At 44.0% G+C, this 17,921-nt stretch overlaps 1 protein-coding gene across 2 annotated transcripts in view; it reads left to right on the top strand.

Annotated features, from left to right (window-relative positions):
* Positions 1-3,111: 3,111 nt before the first annotated feature.
* Positions 3,112-17,921, top strand: part of LOC115201768 (striatin) — a 56,928-nt gene continuing 42,118 nt past the window's right edge. For both annotated transcript variants that reach the window (XM_029765657.1, XM_029765656.1), the window contains exon 1: positions 3,112-3,511. In XM_029765657.1, coding sequence (XP_029621517.1) covers positions 3,311-3,511 — 201 coding nt within the window. In that variant the 5' untranslated portion in view covers positions 3,112-3,310. The remainder of the gene's footprint in view (positions 3,512-17,921) is intronic.

The raw sequence follows: 17,921 nt of genomic DNA, 5'->3' as shown, positions 1-17,921 counted from the left end.
CCACCTGGCACAGCCAGAAGAGGACTGGCCACCCCTCATAGCCTGGTTCCTCTCTAGGTTTCTTCCTAGGTTTTTGGCCTTTCTAGGGAGTTTTTCCTAGGGAGTTTTTCCTAGCCACTGTGCCTCTTTCACATGCATTGCTTGCTGTTTGGGGTTTTAGGCTGGGTTTCTGTACAGCACTTTGATATTTCAGCTGATATACGAAGGGCTATATAAATAAATTTGATTTGATTTGATTTGTCTTTGATGACTTTGAAACGCAGCCCCTGTCAGATACATTCAATCAATTAGCCAATCATCCAAACGATCCATTTGTCCATTCATCCATCATCAATCAGTCAATCAACAAATCAACCAATCATCCATCATCAATCAGTCAATCAACCCATCAGGCAATCAACCAATCATCCATCATCAATCAGTCAATCAACCAATCAACCAATCATCCATCATCAATCAGTCAATCAACCAATCAACCAATCATCCATCATCAATCAGTCAATCAACCAATCATCCATCATCAATCAGTCAATCAACCAATCAACCAATCAACCAATCATCCATCATCAATCAGTCAATCAACCAATCATCCATCATCAATCTGTCAATCAACCAATCATCCATCATCAATCAGTCAATCAATGAATTAAACCAGATACCTCACTCCTCCGCTACTCTGAACAGGATGACAGAGGACAGATAGTCAAGTTATTGTTGTGTAAAAGGAAAACACTTTAATCAAATATTGAAAAAAAGAGTATTGAATATGGCCCTTACTTTATTTGAGGCAGTCAAAGCGGTGTGCTGTGCACCTACTACCACACCCTGTTCAAAATCCTTCTTTAACCCATAAGAGTCTAAGTCCTGTCTAAGCCGGGGGAGGGAGTTCAGAACAGCCCTTAGCCACGGTATATTGGCCTTATACCACACTGCCCTGGGGCCTGATTGGTTAACCCATAAGAGTCTAAGCTCTGTCTAAGCCGGGGGAGGGAGTTCAGAACAGCCCTTAGCCGCGGTATATTGGCCTTATACCACACCGCTCTGGGGCCTGATTGGTTAACCCATAAGAGTCTAAGTCCTGTCTAAGCCGGGGGAGGGAGTTCAGAACAGCCCTTAGCCGCGGTATATTGGCCTTATACCACACCGCCCTGGGGCCTGATTGGTTAACCCATAAGAGTCTAAGTCCTGTCTAAGTCGGGGGAGGGAGTTCTACTAAGCTATATAGAATTGTTTTAAGAAGGTCATACCAAGGATCATTTAGCTATTTGGTTTTGAATTTTAGTGTCAAAGTATAAAAAAAATATCAAAAATACTATTTGATGAAAAAAGATTTTTGTCCGTACTGCTATTAGCCCATAGAAACACATTGAATAACAGATTACTGCTATTAGCCCATAGAAACACATTGAATAACAGATTACTGCTATTAGCCCATAGAAACACATTGAATAACAGATAGTCCTTACTGCTATTAGCCCATAGAAACACATTGAATAACAGATTACTGCTATTAGCCCATAGAAACACATTGAATAACAGATTACTGCTATTAGCCCATAGAAACACATTGAATAACAGATAGTCCTTACTGCTATTAGCCCATAGAAACACATTGAATAACAGATTACTGCTATTAGCCCATAGAAACACATTAAATAACAGATAGTCATTACTGCTATTAGCCCATAGAAACACATTGAATAACATATTACTGCTATTAGCCCATAGAAACACATGGAATAACAGATTAAAAAAAAAAATCTAAAGGAAGTTTGTTGTGAAGTGCCAAATCAAATTAAATGTATTTATATAGCCCTTCTTACATCAGCTGATATCTCAAAGTGCTGTACAGAAACCAAGCCTAAAACCCCAAACAGCAAGCAATGCAGATGTTGAAGCACGGTGGCTAGGAAAAACTCCCTAGAAAGGCAGGAACCTAGGAAGAAACCTAGAGAGGAACCAGGCTCTGAGGGGTGGCCAGTCCTCTTCTGGCTGAGCCTGTCCTATGTCTGAGAGATTTAAGAAAGATCAGGAAACATATATATTTAACCCCTTATTTTTGGCACTAAACAGTCTCCACATATACAGGAAACAGGGGTACCTAGTCAGTTGTACAACTGAATACCTTCAACTGAAATGTGTCTTCCACATTTTTTTTATTTGAACCTTTATTTAACTGGGCAAGTCAATTAACAACAAATTCTTATTTACAATGACAGCCAACCCCAGACAGACCTGGACAACGCTGGGCCAATTGTGCACCACACTATGGGACTCCCAATCACAGCCAGATGTGATGCAGCCTGGATTTGAACCAGGGACTGCAGTGGTGCCTCTTGCACTGAGATGCAGTGTCTTAGACCGCTGCACCACTCGGGAGCCCAACCCCCTCTGAATCAGAGAGGTACGGGGGGGGCTGCCTTCATCCCAGAGAACAGTGGATTTACTGCCTTGCTTGTGGGCAGAACGACAGATTTTTACCTTGTCAGCTCGGGGATTCGATCCAGCAACCTTTAACTTCTATTCATTTTTCTGACAGTTACAGGAGACTTTCAGACTCGTCTTGTGAGGCATGTGGGCGTCCTAGAGCAAAACAGATCAATCAAATCAATAGATAAAAATACAGATATCGTAAATTGACGGATTTGTATGGGAATGTTTTTATTATGTAAATGTAATTCCTGCGTGGGCGTGGACATCTACCTTAGGGAGGTTTTGAACCTGTCTCCTCCCCTTCATCTACACTGATTGAAATGGATTTAACAAGTGACATCAATAAGGGACCATCTGCTTTCACCTGGATTCACCTGGTCAGCCTGTGTCATGGAAAGAGAAGGTGTTCCTAATGTTTTGTCCACCCAGTGTATTGATGTGTCCCCTTGTGGTCTTGTGTTTTTTTCTGACTACATCCACATCCATACATGGTGTGGGCGTGATGTTTTCCGACGTCAGTCAATGACAGCCAGCTGTCAGAAAGCCCAGTCGAGAGAGAAACAGAGAGAGAGAGAGAAACAGAGAGAGAGAGAGAAACAGAGAGAGAGAGAGAGAAACAGAGAGAAACAGAGAGAGAAGGTTAGAGAAACAGAGAGAGAAGGTTAGAGAAACAGAGAGAGAGAAACAGAGAGAGAGAAACAGAGAGAGAGAAACAGAGAGAGAGAAACAGAGAGAGAGAAACAGAGAGAGAACTGTCACTATACGGTAGTAGTTAACTGCACACCGTACATTTGACTTGGCGAACAAACTCACGAATCGGCGACACAAAAGAGGAGAGCTATCACTCCGTGTCCGTGACCTGAACCGAGCCCAGGCCATGGACGAACAGGCAGGGCCCGGCGTTTTCTTCAACAACAACAACTCTATTTTAGCGGGCGGTGGGAAAGGACTGCTGCCGGAGGGGGACGCCGCCAGGTCTCCGTACAGTATCCCGGGGATCCTACACTTCCTGCAACACGAATGGGCCCGCTTCGAGGTGGAGAAGCTACAATGGGAGTTACAACGCGCCGAATTGCAGGTGAATAACTTTTGATATTTATGTTGACGTTTTTGAAGGATGTTTTGTGATGGCAGGTTTATACAATGGTCTTTATCAGGCTAGCTACATAGCTATTCAATACATAAATATGATTGTTTTTAAGTTAGCATTAGCATTAGCTAACTGGTTAGCACATGCTAAGTAGCCACCATGTTAGCCATTATGTCTTGACAAGCGACTAGCTACTAGCTACTAGCTAGCATTGTAGTTAGTTAACGGTAGTTAGTTCTGGATGAGGTGTAATTTACATGCTATTTAATCGTTTAAAAAAAAAACTAGCTAGTGTTAGTTAGCCAAATCGGTTGTCTAGTGCCTAAAATTGGACGTTTTAATTGTGTAGCAAGCTAACTAGCAAGTTAGTAACTTTTCGTGGCAAAGCTGTGAAGCTGGTGAAACCTCCACAAGAGTAACTAACCAGGTAGTCAGCTAGCTAATGTTATAGCAACAGTCTAGCAAACCAACTGGTTAGCTAGTCAATCTGTTCCCTCTGTTGTTGTCTTGGAAAATACAGGCATTGAAGCTGCTGAAACCTGTGATGGTATAATGCTAACGTATAGCTAGTATTACATTGCACATGAGTGATGCCACCCCCCCCAATGAACACACTCCAGACCTTTATACACTGGCCACCTGAAGATGGTGGAAGGACAGAACAATCTGTAAGGGACATAGACGTTTCCTGTGTAATGGCTTTTCCTCCTTGCTGCCCCTGACATCTTTTCCTTCAACATATTTTCCTCCTTCCTGCCCCTGACATCTTTTCCTCTGACATCTTTTCCTCCTTCCTGCCCCTGACATCTTTTCCTCTGACATATTTTCCTCCTTCCTGCCCCTGACACCTTTTCCTCTGACATATTTTCCTCCTTCCTTCCTCTGACATCTGTTCCTCCTTCCTTCCACTGACATCTTTTCCTCCTTCCTGCCCCTGACATCTTTTCCTCCTTCCTGCCCCTGGCACCTTTTCCTCTGACATATTTTCCTCCTTCCTTCCTCTGACATCTGTTCCTCCTTCCTTCCACCGACATCTTTTCCTCCTTCCTTCCCCTGACATCTGTTCCTCCTTCCTTCCCCTGACATCTGTTCCTCCTTCCTGCCCCTGACATCTGTTCCTCCTTCCTGCCCCTGACATCTGTTCCTCCTTCCTGCCCCTGACATCTGTTCCTCCTTCCTGCCCCTGACATCTGTTCCTCCTTCCTGCCCCTGACATCTTTTCCTCCTTCCTGCCCCTGACATCCTGAGTTCAGTTGTCACTGTTATGCTCTGAACAGGGCTCAGCTGGCACTCGGACATAAGCTCACGCACACACACTGTTGTTTTGCAGCAGGGTCCAGGGATGGCGCCGGAGGAGGTGGCTGCCATTTTACGGGATCCAATTGTGCTATTGTGTAATGTTTTTTCACGTTATTTGTAACTTATTTTGTACATAATGTTGCTGCCACTGTCTCTTATAACCAAAAAGAGCTTTTGGAAATCAGAACAGAGATTACTCACCTCGAACTAGTTGAAGGTTTTTTTCTTTAACGAGTTGGACGTGAAGGATTTACTCCAGACACCCAACAAGGCCCAAATCCCCATCATTCACATGAAGAAGAGACGGAGATATTGGGGACGTAGGTCAGGGTGCCTTGTAAGGATCCGACGGCGAGTGGGTAACCTGCCTCTACCATCAGTCATATTTGCCAACGTGCAGTCATTGGATAATAAAATGGATGAGATCCGATCAAGACTATCCGACCAACGGGACTTTAAAAACTAATATCTTATGTTTCACCGAGTCGTGGCTGAACAACATGGATAACATACAGCTGGCTGGGTTTTCGGTCCATCAGCAAGATAGAACAGCTGCCTCCGGTAAGACAAGGGGTGGTGGTCTGTGTCAATTTATTTTTAAATAACAGAGATCTAATATTAAGGAAGTCTCAAGGTTTTGCTTGCCTGAGGTAGAGTATCTCATGATAAGACGCAGACCACACTATTTACCGCATTGTTTTCATCTATATTTTTTTGTAGCTGTCTATTTACCACCACAAACCGATGCTGGCACTAAGACCGCACTCAACCAGCTGTATAAGGCCATGAGCAAACAGGAAAAGGCTCACCCAGAGGCGGCGCTCCTAGTAGCTGGGGACTTTAATGCAGGGAACCTTAAATCCGTTTTACCTCATTTCTACCAGCATGTTAAATGTGCGACCAGAGGAAAAAAAAACTCTAGGCCACCTTTACTCCACACACAGAGACGCGCACAAGGCTCGCCCTCCATTTGGCAAATCTGACCATAATGCTATTCTCCTGATTCCTGCTTAGAAGCAAAAACTAAAGCAGGAAGCACCAGTGACTCGCTCAATACGGAAGTGGTCTGATGACACGGATGCTAAGCTACAGGACTGTTTTGCTGCACAGACTGGAATATGTTTCCCGGGATTCCTCTGATGGCATTGAGGAGTACACCACATCAGTCATTGGCTTTATCAATAAGTGCATCGATGACGTCGTCTCCACAGTGACTGTACGTACATACCCCAACCAGAAGCCATGGATTACAGGCATCATCCGCACTGAGCTGAATGGAAGAGCTGCCGCTTTCAAGGAGCGAAACACTAACCTGGACACTTATAAGAAATCCTGCAATGCCCTCCGATGAACCATCAAACAGGCAAAGCATCAATGTAGGACTAAGATCGAGTCGTACTACACCAGCTCCGATACTCGTCGGATGTGGCAGGGCTTCCAAACTGTTACAGACTACAAAGGGAAACCCAGCCGTGTGCTACCCAGTGACGCGAGCCTACCAGATGAGCTAAATTACTAATATGCTCGCTACAAGGCAAGCAACACTGAAGCATCCATGAAAGCACCAGCTGTTCCGGACGACTATGTGATCATGCTCTTCGTTGCCGATGTTAGACCATTTGAACAGGTCAACATTCACAAGGCCGCAGCGCCAGACGGATTACAGGACGTGTACTCCGAGCATTCGCCGACCAACTGGAAAGTGTCTCTATTGACATTTTCAACCTCTCCCTGATTGAGTCTGTAAAACCAACATGTTTCAAGCAGACCACCATAGTCCCTGTGCCCAAGAACACTAAGGTAACCTGCCTAAATGACTACCAACCCGTAGCACTCACGTCTGTAGCCATGAAGTGCTTTGAAAGGCTGGTCATGGCTCACATCAACACCATCATCCCATAAACATTAGACCCACTCCAATTTGCATACCGCCCTAACAGATCCACAGATGATGCAATCTCTATTGCACTCCACACTGCCCTTTCCCACCTGGACAAAAGGAACACCTATGTGAGAATGCTGTTCATTGACTACAGCTCATCGTTCAACACCATAGTGCCCTCAAAGAGCATCAATAAGCTAAGGACCCTGGGAATAAACACCTCCCTCTGCAACTGGTCGTAAGGGTAGGTAACAACACTTCTGCCACGCTGATTCTCAACACGGGGGTCCCTCAGGGGTGCGTACTCTGTCCCCTCCTGTACTCCTGGTTCACCCATGACTGCATGACCAAGCACGACTCCAAAACCATCATTAAGTTTGCAGATGACACAACAGTGGTAGGCCTGATCACCGACAATGATTATACAGCCTATAGGGAGGAGGTCAGAGACCTGGCCATGTGGTGCCAGGACAACAACCTCTCCCTCAACGTGATCAAGACAAAGGAGATGATTGTGGACTACAGGAAAAGGAGGACCAAGCACGCCCCCATTAATATCAACGGGGCTGCAATGGAGCAGGTTGATGTTGTTGTTAATCCGATTTAGGAGAAAAGGGCATTCAAACATCTTGCTGTGAATTTCACACTTGCTCTACATTAACCCCTAGGAAACATACATTTACACTCTACGGACAATTCCTTCGACCTCGTTACTTGGTTTTGCTCTGACATGCACTGTCAACTGTGGGACCTTTATATAGACAGGTGTGTGCCTTCCCAAATCATTTCCGATCAATAGAATTCTACCTTAGGTGATCCCAACGGAGTTGTAGAAACATCTCAAGGATGATCAATGGAAACAGGATGCACCTGAGCTCAATTTTGAGTCTCATAGCAAAGAATACTTGCTTTTTTATTTGTAATAAATTTACCAAAAATTCTAACTGTTTTCACTGTCATTAAGGGGTATTGTCAGAGCAATAGTAGAGCAAGAATCTAGTGATGCACTGGGATCATCTGGATTGGGTGACATCATTACCGAGTCATCAACACTCTATCACCGCTTAGCTGGTGGAGGTTTGGATGATTAGCGTCTTTCACAGGAGTCGACGCTAATGCTAGGCCATAGTTATCTACTGGCATGGTGGATGATCTGTCTTTCACAGGAGTCGATGCTAATGCTAGGCCGTAGTTATCCACTGGCATGGTGGATGATCCGTCTTTCACAGAAGTCGATGCTAATGCTAGGCCATAGTTATCCACTGGCATGGTGGATGATCAGTCTTTCACAGGAGTCGATGCTAATGCTAGGCCATGGTGGTGCCAGCTGCCACATTAAAGAACACCAATAAGAAGAAGACTTGCTTGGGCCATGATTCTTCAAAGTAGCCACCCTTTGCCTTGATGACAGCTTTGTACACTCTTGGCGTTCTCTCAACCAGCTTCAGCTGGAATGCTTTTCCAACGGTCTTGAAGGAGTTTCCACATGCTGAGCATTTGTTGGCTGCTTTTCCTTCACTCTGCGGTCTGACTCATCCCAAACCATCTGAATTGGGTTGAGGTTGGGTTATTGTGGAGGCCAGGTCATCTGATGCAGCACTCCATCACTCTCCTTCTTGGTCAAATAGCCCTTACCCAGCCTGGAGGTGTGTTTTGGGTCATTGTCCTGTTGAAAAACAAATAATAGTCCCACTAAGCCCAAACCAGATGGGATGGCGTATCGCTACAGAATGCTGTGGTAGCCATGCTGGTTAAGTGTAATGTGTAACCCATAATGTTGAAATCATCTAGAAGTAACTTTTTTTTTTTTCAGCTTCAAAATCAATTTTAGATTAGTTTTGGATGATTTTTGAAGTGGCCTTTTATTGTCCCCCAGCACAAGGTGCACCTGTGTAATGATCATTCTGTTTAATCAGCTTCTTGATGTGCCACACCTGTCAGGTGGATGGATTATCTTGGAAAAGGAGAAATGCTCACTAACAGGGATGTAAACAAATCTGTGAACAAAACTGGAGAGAAATACGCTTTTTGTCCATATGGAACATTTGATATATATTTATTTATTTTATTCATTTATTTTTAGCTCATGAAACATGGGACCAACACTTTGTGTTTTTGTTCAGTGTAGCTACCTACCTACCCCTCTACCTACCCCTTCCTCACCCCTGTACCTACCCCTTCCTCACCCCTGTACCTACCCCTTCCTCACCCCTGTACCTACCCCTTCCTCACCCCTGTACCTACCCCTTCCTCACCCCTGTACCTACCCCTTCCTCACCCCTGTACCTACCCCTCTACCTTCCCCTGTACCTACCCCTTCCTCACCCCTGTACCTACCCCTGTACCTACCCCTTCCTCACCCCTGTACCTACCCCTTCCTCACCCCTGTACCTACCCCTTCCTCACCCCTCTAACTACCCCTGTACCTACCCCTTCCTCACCCCTGTACCTACCCCTTAATAACCCCTCAAGCTCTGGCCTGATGCAACCGCTTTACCTCAGTGGACTGAGAGACCCTTATCCTCTGGCCTGAAAAAGCAGTCAGTCAGTCAGCGAGGACTGTAACGTTGTTATTACAACGCTTCCTGTTTAAAGAAAATATATTTTTTAAATGATGGCCCAGTTGACTCATAGCAGTATTCCAGCCAAGGTTAATGTCTGATTGGCGAGGGAGGGATAGAGGGAGGGATAGAGTGTGAGGGGACTGTTAAAGATGATCGTTCTCTAAAGAGCTACCCTCTCTTCCTGCTACCCTCTCTACCCTCTCTTCCTGCTACCCTCTCTTCCTGCTACCCTCTCTTCCGTCTACCCTCTCTTCCGTCTACCCTCTCTTCCGTCTACCCTCTCTTCCGTCTACCCTCTCTTCCGTCTACCCTCTCTTCAGTCTCCCTACTATCTCTTAACACTGGACTCTGAAGGACACTAGGGAGGGATGAAGGGATGCTGAACCAAAATCATTCTTTAATGACCTGTCCTCTGTTCACTCCCTAAAGCTCTTCCTCTGGCCTTTCCTCCCTCCCTGTCACTTGAGGATTGTACTGGACAACAGTGGCCTGTTTCAGCCACATCAGAATATAGCTAGGCTAATAGGAATACCAAGTATTTTATAGAGAGCTCTGCTCTCCAGTGTCTCTCCAACCTAGGCATTTTGGCACTTCTCAACATGGCATCCTGAATGTGTCTGTGGGACGTCGGCCCCGTGTCTGTGGGACACGCCGGCCCCGCGCTCCTGTGGGGGACGCCGGCCCCCCGCGCTCCTGTGGGGGACGCCGGCCCCCCGCGCTCCTGTGGGGGACGCCGGCCCCGCGTGTGTTTCTGAGGAGTGGGGAATAATTAGAGGCCTCGTCAGTTTGGACAGTAATCATCTTTCTCTTTGTCTCTTATTGTGTGAGATCATTTCTCCCGTCCAATGTGTACTACTTCAAAGATAAATGATTAGTCCGGTCCTGAATCCTTCGGGCTGCTGAAGATGTCTAGGGCTGACTGAGAGATGATGGATGTGAAATGAAGCTCAGGTTATTTAAATCAGCCAGATGGAAGCAGAGCAGTAATGACTAATCAACACTCTGAGTGAGTGAGTGAGTGAGTGTGAGAGACTACATGGGTAGGTAGAGACTCTGTGACTCCCACAACACCTTCTTTATATATGAAAACACAGACCCATTCTATATAGGCTATAGCTACGCTCCGTATTAAACACAGACCCATTCTATATAGGCTACAGCTACGCTCCGTATTAAACACAGACCCATTCTATATAGGCTATAGCTACGCTCCGTATTAAACACAGACCCATTCTATATAGGCTACAGCTACGCTCCGTATTAAACACAGACCCATTCTATATAGGCTATAGCTACGCTCCGTATTAAACACAGACCCATTCTATATAGGCTATAGCTACGCTCCGTATTAAACGCAGACCCATTCTATATAGGCTATAGCTACGCTCCGTTTTAAACGCAGACCCATTCTATATAGGCTACAGCTACGCTCCGTATTAAACACAGACCCATTCTATATAGGCTATAGCTACGCTCCGTATTAAACACAGACCCATTCTATATAGGCTACAGCTACGCTCCGTATTAAACACAGACCCATTCTATATAGGCTATAGCTACGCTCCGTATTAAACACAGACCCATTCTATATAGGCTATAGCTACGCTCCGTATTAAATGCAGACCCATTCTATATAGGCTATAGCTACGCTCCGTTTTAAACGCAGACCCATTCTATATAGGCTATAGCTACGCTCCGTATTAAACGCAGACCCATTCTATATAGGCTATAGCTACGCTCCGTATTAAACACAGACCCATTCTATATAGGCTATAGCAACGCTCCGTATTAAACACAACGATCCCTTTTGAACCTGGATGGATGGATGGATGGATGGATGACTGGATGGATGGATGACTGGATGGAGGGCTGACTGGATGGAGGGCTGACTGGATGGAGGGCTGGCTGGATGGAGGGCTGGCTGGATGGCTGACTTGTTGGCTCAATTATCAAACCAAATGAACAACTGTAGAGCATTTAGCAAATTTGAGACAGTTAATTTATAGGATATGTAGCTGGCAGACAGTTAGTTGTGAATTCCCTGCTGTAACTAGATCACCTGGCGCCTGCTGCACAACAGTGACTCACAAGTCTCCGGTCTCTCATCGTTGTGTGCTTGTAAACAAACACCACGTGATTGGGGACTAAATCAAATCAAGTTTTATTTATACAGCACATTTCAGATATACAATGCAACACAATGTGCTTTACAGGAATAAACTATAAAAATAAAAGCTGAAATATTTACTACACAACAAACAAGATAAAAAAAAATAAAAAAAGAATGACAAACTGAATGAATGAAAAGCAAAGCTACAAATGTGTTTTAAGATCTCTTTTAAATATGTCCACAGTTTCAGCCCCTCTGAGGTTCTCTGGCTGTTCCAGAGGCTGGGGGCATAGTAACTAAAGGCTGGGGGCATAGTAACTAAAGGCTGGGGGCATAGTAACTAAAGGCTGGGGGCATAGTAACTAAAGGCTGGGGGCATAATAACTAAAGGCTGCCTCTCCATGCCTCTTGGTCCTAGGCTTTGGGATAGTTAAAAGGCTGTCTCTCCGTGCCTCTTGGTCCTGGCCTTTGGGGTAGTTGAAAGGCCAGAGGACCTGAGGGACCTACTGGGTACAGAACTTAAAGCATGTCTGATATGTATTGGGGTGAACAATCATGGATTGATTTTAAAGCCAATATAATAATCTTCAGATATGTTCTAAAATTGACAGGCAGCCAGAGACCTTTTCTGGTCATTTACCACTTTAACTAAGGTCATTTACCACTTTAACTAAGACTGTCTCTCTGTTGAGGATAAGATCATTTACCACTAAGGCTGTCTCTGTGTTGGCTCTAGGATCATTTACCACTAAGGCTGTCTCTGTGTTGGCTCTAGGATCATTTACCACTAAGGCTGTCTCTGTGTTGGCTCTAGGATCATTTACCACTTTAACTAAGACTGTGCTGTGGTGGGCATGAAAACCAATTAAAAAAAAAATACACTTCACACTTAAATTATTTAGCTGTTTGAACACCAATTTCTCCAGAAGTTTGATTAAGAACGGAAGGCTGGAGATTAGCCAAAAGATGCTGAGAGCTGAAGAATCCAGGTTCCTTTTCTTCAGAAAGGGTTTCACCATAGCAATTTTTAGTGAGGTGGGGAAAGTGCCCGTGAACAAGGAGAGATTAACAATAGCTTGCACTTCTTCAGATAAGCAATTAAAAACAATTTTGCAGAAGGTGGTGGGGGATAGGATGGAGAAGGCAGGTAGAAGGCTTACGTTGTGAGCATGTCTGTGTCAACCAGGGTAAATAAACCCATAGTACCTTTACGTGGTAGACTAGAGCACATATCATCAAACTTCTCATCAGGTCTCGACTGATACCCAGCTTTGTGTTGGTTGTCTTATCTCTGAAAATATGCCACAAACTTACATGTGGAGGAAAGTTCACAGGTTTGAGGGGGTTAGGATTTATCAGGCCTTCAATGGTGGAGGAGAGCACTCTCTAATTATTCTCATTAATAGTGATTAAGTTAGAAAAAAACGAGCCCGTCTGGCATTTCTAATGGCCACACGCAGTAGCAGTCCAATGTTTTAGAACGTCTGCTCATTCAAAGGGTTTTCTTTATTTTCTACATTGTAGAATAATAGTGAAGATGACATCACAACTAGGAAATGACACATATGGAATCATGTAGTAACCCAAAAAAATCTACATGTATTTTATATTTGAGATTCTTCAAAGTAGTAGAGGTCGACCGATTATGATTTTTCAACACCGATACTGATTATTGGCGGACCAAAAAAAGCCGATGCCGATTAATCGGCCGTTTTTGTATTTCTTTAGTATTTTTATTTTTTATTTTTTATATATATATTATTTTTTATTATTTATTTATATTTTATTATTTTAAAAATATATATATTTTATTTATTTGTAATAATGACAATTACAACAATACTGAATGAACACTTATTTTAACTTAATATAATACATCAATAAAATCAATTTAGCCTCAAATAAATAAACGTGTTCAATTTGGTTTAAATAATGCAAAAACAAAGTGTTGGAGAAGAAAGTAAAAGTGCAATATGTGCCATGTAAAAAAGCTAACGTTTAAGTTCCTTGCTCAGAACATGAAAACATTTGAAAGCTGGTGGTTCCTTTTAACATGAGTCTTCAATATTCCCAGGTAAGAAGTTTTAGGTTGTAGTTATTATAGGACTATTTCTCTATACGATTTGTATTTCATATACCTTTGACTATTGGATGTTCTTATAGGCACTTTAGTATTGCCAGTGTAACAGTATAGCTTCCATCCCTCTCCTCGCTCCTACCTGGGCTCGAACCAGGAACATATCGACAACAGCCACCCTCGAAGCAGCGTTACCCATGCAGAGCAAGGGGAACAACTTCTCCAAGTCTCAGTGCGAGTGACGTTTGAAACGCTATTAGCGCGCACTTGGGAGTTGACAGGCTTGAAGTCATAAACAGCGCAATGCATTGCGAAGGGCTGCTGGCAAACGCACGAAAGTGCTGTGTGAATGAACGCTTACGAGCCTGCTGCTGCCTTCCACCGCTCAGTCAGACTGCTCTATCAAATCATAGACTTAATTATAACATAATAACACACAGAAATACGAGCCTTAGGTCATTAATATGGTCGAATCCGGAAACTATCATCTCGAAAACAATTTTTTTTCCTGTCAGTGAAACACGGAACCGTTACGTATTTTATCTAACGGGTGGCATCCCTAAGTCTAAATATTCCTGTTACGTTGTACAACCTTCAATGTTATGTCATAATTACGTAAAATTCTGGCAAATTAGTTTGCAATGAGCCAGGCGGCCCAAACTGTTGCATATACCCTGACTCTGCGTGCAATGAACACAAAATGACACAATTTCACCTGGTTAATATTGCCTGCTAACCTGGATTTCTTTTAGCTAAATATGCAGGTTTAAAAATATATACTTCTGTGTATTGATTTTAAGAAAGGCATTGATGTTTATGGTTCGATACATTCGTGCAACGATTGTGCTTTTTTTCGCAAATGAGCTTTTGTTAAATCATCCCCCGTTTGGCGAAGTCGGCTGTCTTTGTTCGGAAGAAATAGTCTTCACAGTTCGCAACGAGCCAGGCGGCCCAAACTGCTGCATATACCCTGACTCTGTTTGCAAGAGAAGTGACACATTTTCCCTAGTTAAAAGAAATTCATGTTAGCAGGCAATATTAACTAAATATGCAAGTTTAAATATATATACTTGTGTATTGATTTTAAGAAATGCATTGATGTTTATGGTTGGAGCAACGTGTACCTAGGCGATTATATGCAACGCAGGACAGGCTAGATAAACTAGTAATATCATCAACCATGTGTAGTTAACTAGTGATTATGATTGATTGTTTTTTATAAGATAAGTTTAATGCTAGCTAGCAACTTACCTTGGCTTATTACTGCATTCGTGTAACAGGCAGGCTCCTCGTGGAGTGCAATGTAAAGCAGGTGGTTAGAGCGTTGGACTAGTTAACCGTAAGGTTGCAAGATTGAATCCCCGAGCTGACAAGGTAAAAATCTGTCGTTCTGCCCCTGAACAAGGCAGTTAACCCACCGTTCCTAGGCCGTCATTGAAAATAAGAATGTGTTCTTAACTGACTTGCCTAGTTAAATAAAGGTAAAAAAAAAAAAAATCTGCCAAATCGGCGTCCAAAAACTTGAAATCAGCCCTAATTAATCGGCCATTCCGATTAATCGGTCGACCTCTACAAAGTAGCCACCCTTCAAATACCGACCAAATGATCTCCCAAGAGATTTCTCGTTGGTTATTGTCACAGCCGTGTATATCCCCCCCCCTCCCCCCCACGACGGCCCTCAAGGAACTTCACTGGACTTTATGCAAACTGGAAACCATATGCCATGAGGTTGCATTTATTGCACCTGGGTATTTTAACAAAGCAACTTTTGAGAACAAGGCTACCTACATTTTATCAGCATATTGACTGTAGCACTCACTCTGGTAAAACACTGGATCACTGCTCATATAACTTCTGCGATACATACAAGGCCCTCCCCCACCTTCCTTTCGGTAAATCTGACCACGACTCCATTTTACTCCTCCCCTCCTATAGGCAGAAAGTCAAACAGGATGTACCCGTGCTCGGGACTATTCAGCGCTGGTCTGACCAATCGGAATCCACCCTTCAAGATTGTTTTGATCACGCGGACTGGGACATGTTCCGGGTAGCCTCAGAGAATAATTTCAACGTATACGCTGATTCGGTGAGTGAGTTTATAAGGAAGTGTATAGGAGATGTTGTACCCACTGTGACTATTAAAACCTATCCTAACCAGAAACCGTGGATAGATGGCGGCATTTGCGCAAAACTGAAAGCGCGAACCACCACATTTAACCACGGAAAGATGACTGTGAATATTGCTGAATATAAACAGTGTAGTTATTCCCTCTTCAAGGCAATCTAACAAGCGAATTGCCGGTACAGGGACAAAGTGGAGTCGCAATTCAACGGTTCAGACACGAGACATATGTGGCAGGGTCTACAGAAAATCACGGACAACAAAAGAAAAACCAGCCACGTCGTGGACACCGTCTTGCTTCCAGACAAACTAAACAACTTCTTTTCCTGCTTTGAGGACAACACAGTGCCACCGACGCGGCCCCCTACCAAGGACTGTGGGCTCTCCTTCTCTGTGGCCAACGTGAGTAAAACATTTTAACATTTTAACCCTCACAAGGCTGCCGGCCCAGACGGCATCCTCAGAGCATGCGCAGACCAGCTGGCTGGTGTGTTTACGGACATATTCAATCAATCCTTATCCCAGTCTGATGTTCCCACATGCTTCAAGATGGCCACCATTTTTGCTGTATCCAAGAACTGAACTAAATGACTATTGCCCCGTAGCACTCACTTCTTGTCATCATGAAGTGCTTTGAGACTAGTCAAGGATCATATCACCCCCACCTTACCTGTCACCCTAGACCCACTTCAATTTGCTTACTGCCCCAACAGGTCCACAGATGATGCAATATCTATTGCACTCAACACTGCCCTTTCCCACCTGGACAAAAGGAACACCTATGTGAGAATGCTATTCATTGACTACAGCTCAGCGTTCAACACCATAGTGCCCTCAAAGCTAAGGATCCTGGGACTAAACACCTCCCTCTGCAACTGGATCCTGGACTTCCTGACGGGCTGCCCCCAGGTGGTGAGGGTAGGTAACAACACATCCGCCACGCTGATCCTCAACACTGGAGCCCCTCAGGGGTGCGTACTCAGTCCCCTCCTGTACTCCCGGTTCACCCATGACTGCACGGCCAAGCACGACTCCAACACCATCATTAAGTTTGCCGATGACACAACAGTGGTAGGCCTGATCACCGACAACGACGAGACAGCCTATGGGGAGGAGGTCAGAGACCTGGCAGTGTGGTGCCAGGACAACAACCTCTTCCTCAACGTGATCACGACAAAGGAGAGGATCTAAGATGATACAACCCACGCCTCGGGTTAATAGTGTATATATGGTATACTACCCACGCCTAGTGTTAATGGTGTATATACGGTATACTACCCACGCCTCGTGTTAATGGTGTATATATGGTATACTACCCACGCCTCGTTAATGGTGTATATATGGTATACTACCCACGCCTCGGGTTAATAGTGTATATATGGTATACTACCCACGCCTCGGGTTAATAGTGTATATATGGTATACTACCCACGCCTCGGGTTAATAGTGTATATATGGTATACTACCCACGCCTCGGGTTAATAGTGTATATATGGTATATTACCCACGCCTAGTGTTAATAGTGTATATATGGTATACTACCCACGCCTCGGGTTAATAGTGTATATATGGTATACTACCCACGCCTAGTGTTAATGGTGTATATATGGTATACTACCCACGCCTCGTGTTAATGGTGTATATACAGTATACTACCTACGCCTAGTGTTAATAGTGTATATATGGTATACTACCCACGCCTAGTGTTAATGGTGTATATATGGTATACTACCCACGCCTGGTGTTAATGGTGTATATATGGTATACTACCCACGCCTAGTGGTAATTAATGGTGTATATACGGTATACTACCCACGCCTAGTGGTAATTAATGGTGTATATATGGTATACTACCCACGCCTGATGTTAATAGTGTGTGTGTGTATATATGGTATACTACCCACGCCTAGTGTTAATGGTGTATATATGGTATACTACCCACGCCTAGTGTTAGTGTATATATGGTATACTACCCACGCCTGGTGTTAATAGTTTGTGTGTGTATATATGGTATACTACCCACGCCTAGTGTTAATGGTGTATATATGGTATACTACCCACGCCTAGTGTTAGTGTATATATGGTATACTACCCACGCCTAGTGTTAATGGTGTATATATGGTATACTACCCACGCCTCGGGTTAATAGTGTATATATGGTATACTACCCACGCCTCGTGTTAATAGTGTATACTACCCACGCCTAGTGTTAATAGTGTATACTACCCACGCCTCGTGTTAATAGTGTATATATGGTATACTACCCACGCCTAGTGTTAATGGTGTATATATGGTATACTACCCACGCCTAGTGTTAATGGTGTATATATGGTATACTACCCAC

Source organism: Salmo trutta, chromosome 10 (assembly GCF_901001165.1).
Source record: "Salmo trutta chromosome 10, fSalTru1.1, whole genome shotgun sequence".
Lineage (NCBI taxonomy): Eukaryota > Metazoa > Chordata > Actinopteri > Salmoniformes > Salmonidae > Salmo > Salmo trutta.
Note: the sequence above shows the minus strand (reverse complement) of the source record. Positions and strands in the feature narration are given on the sequence as shown.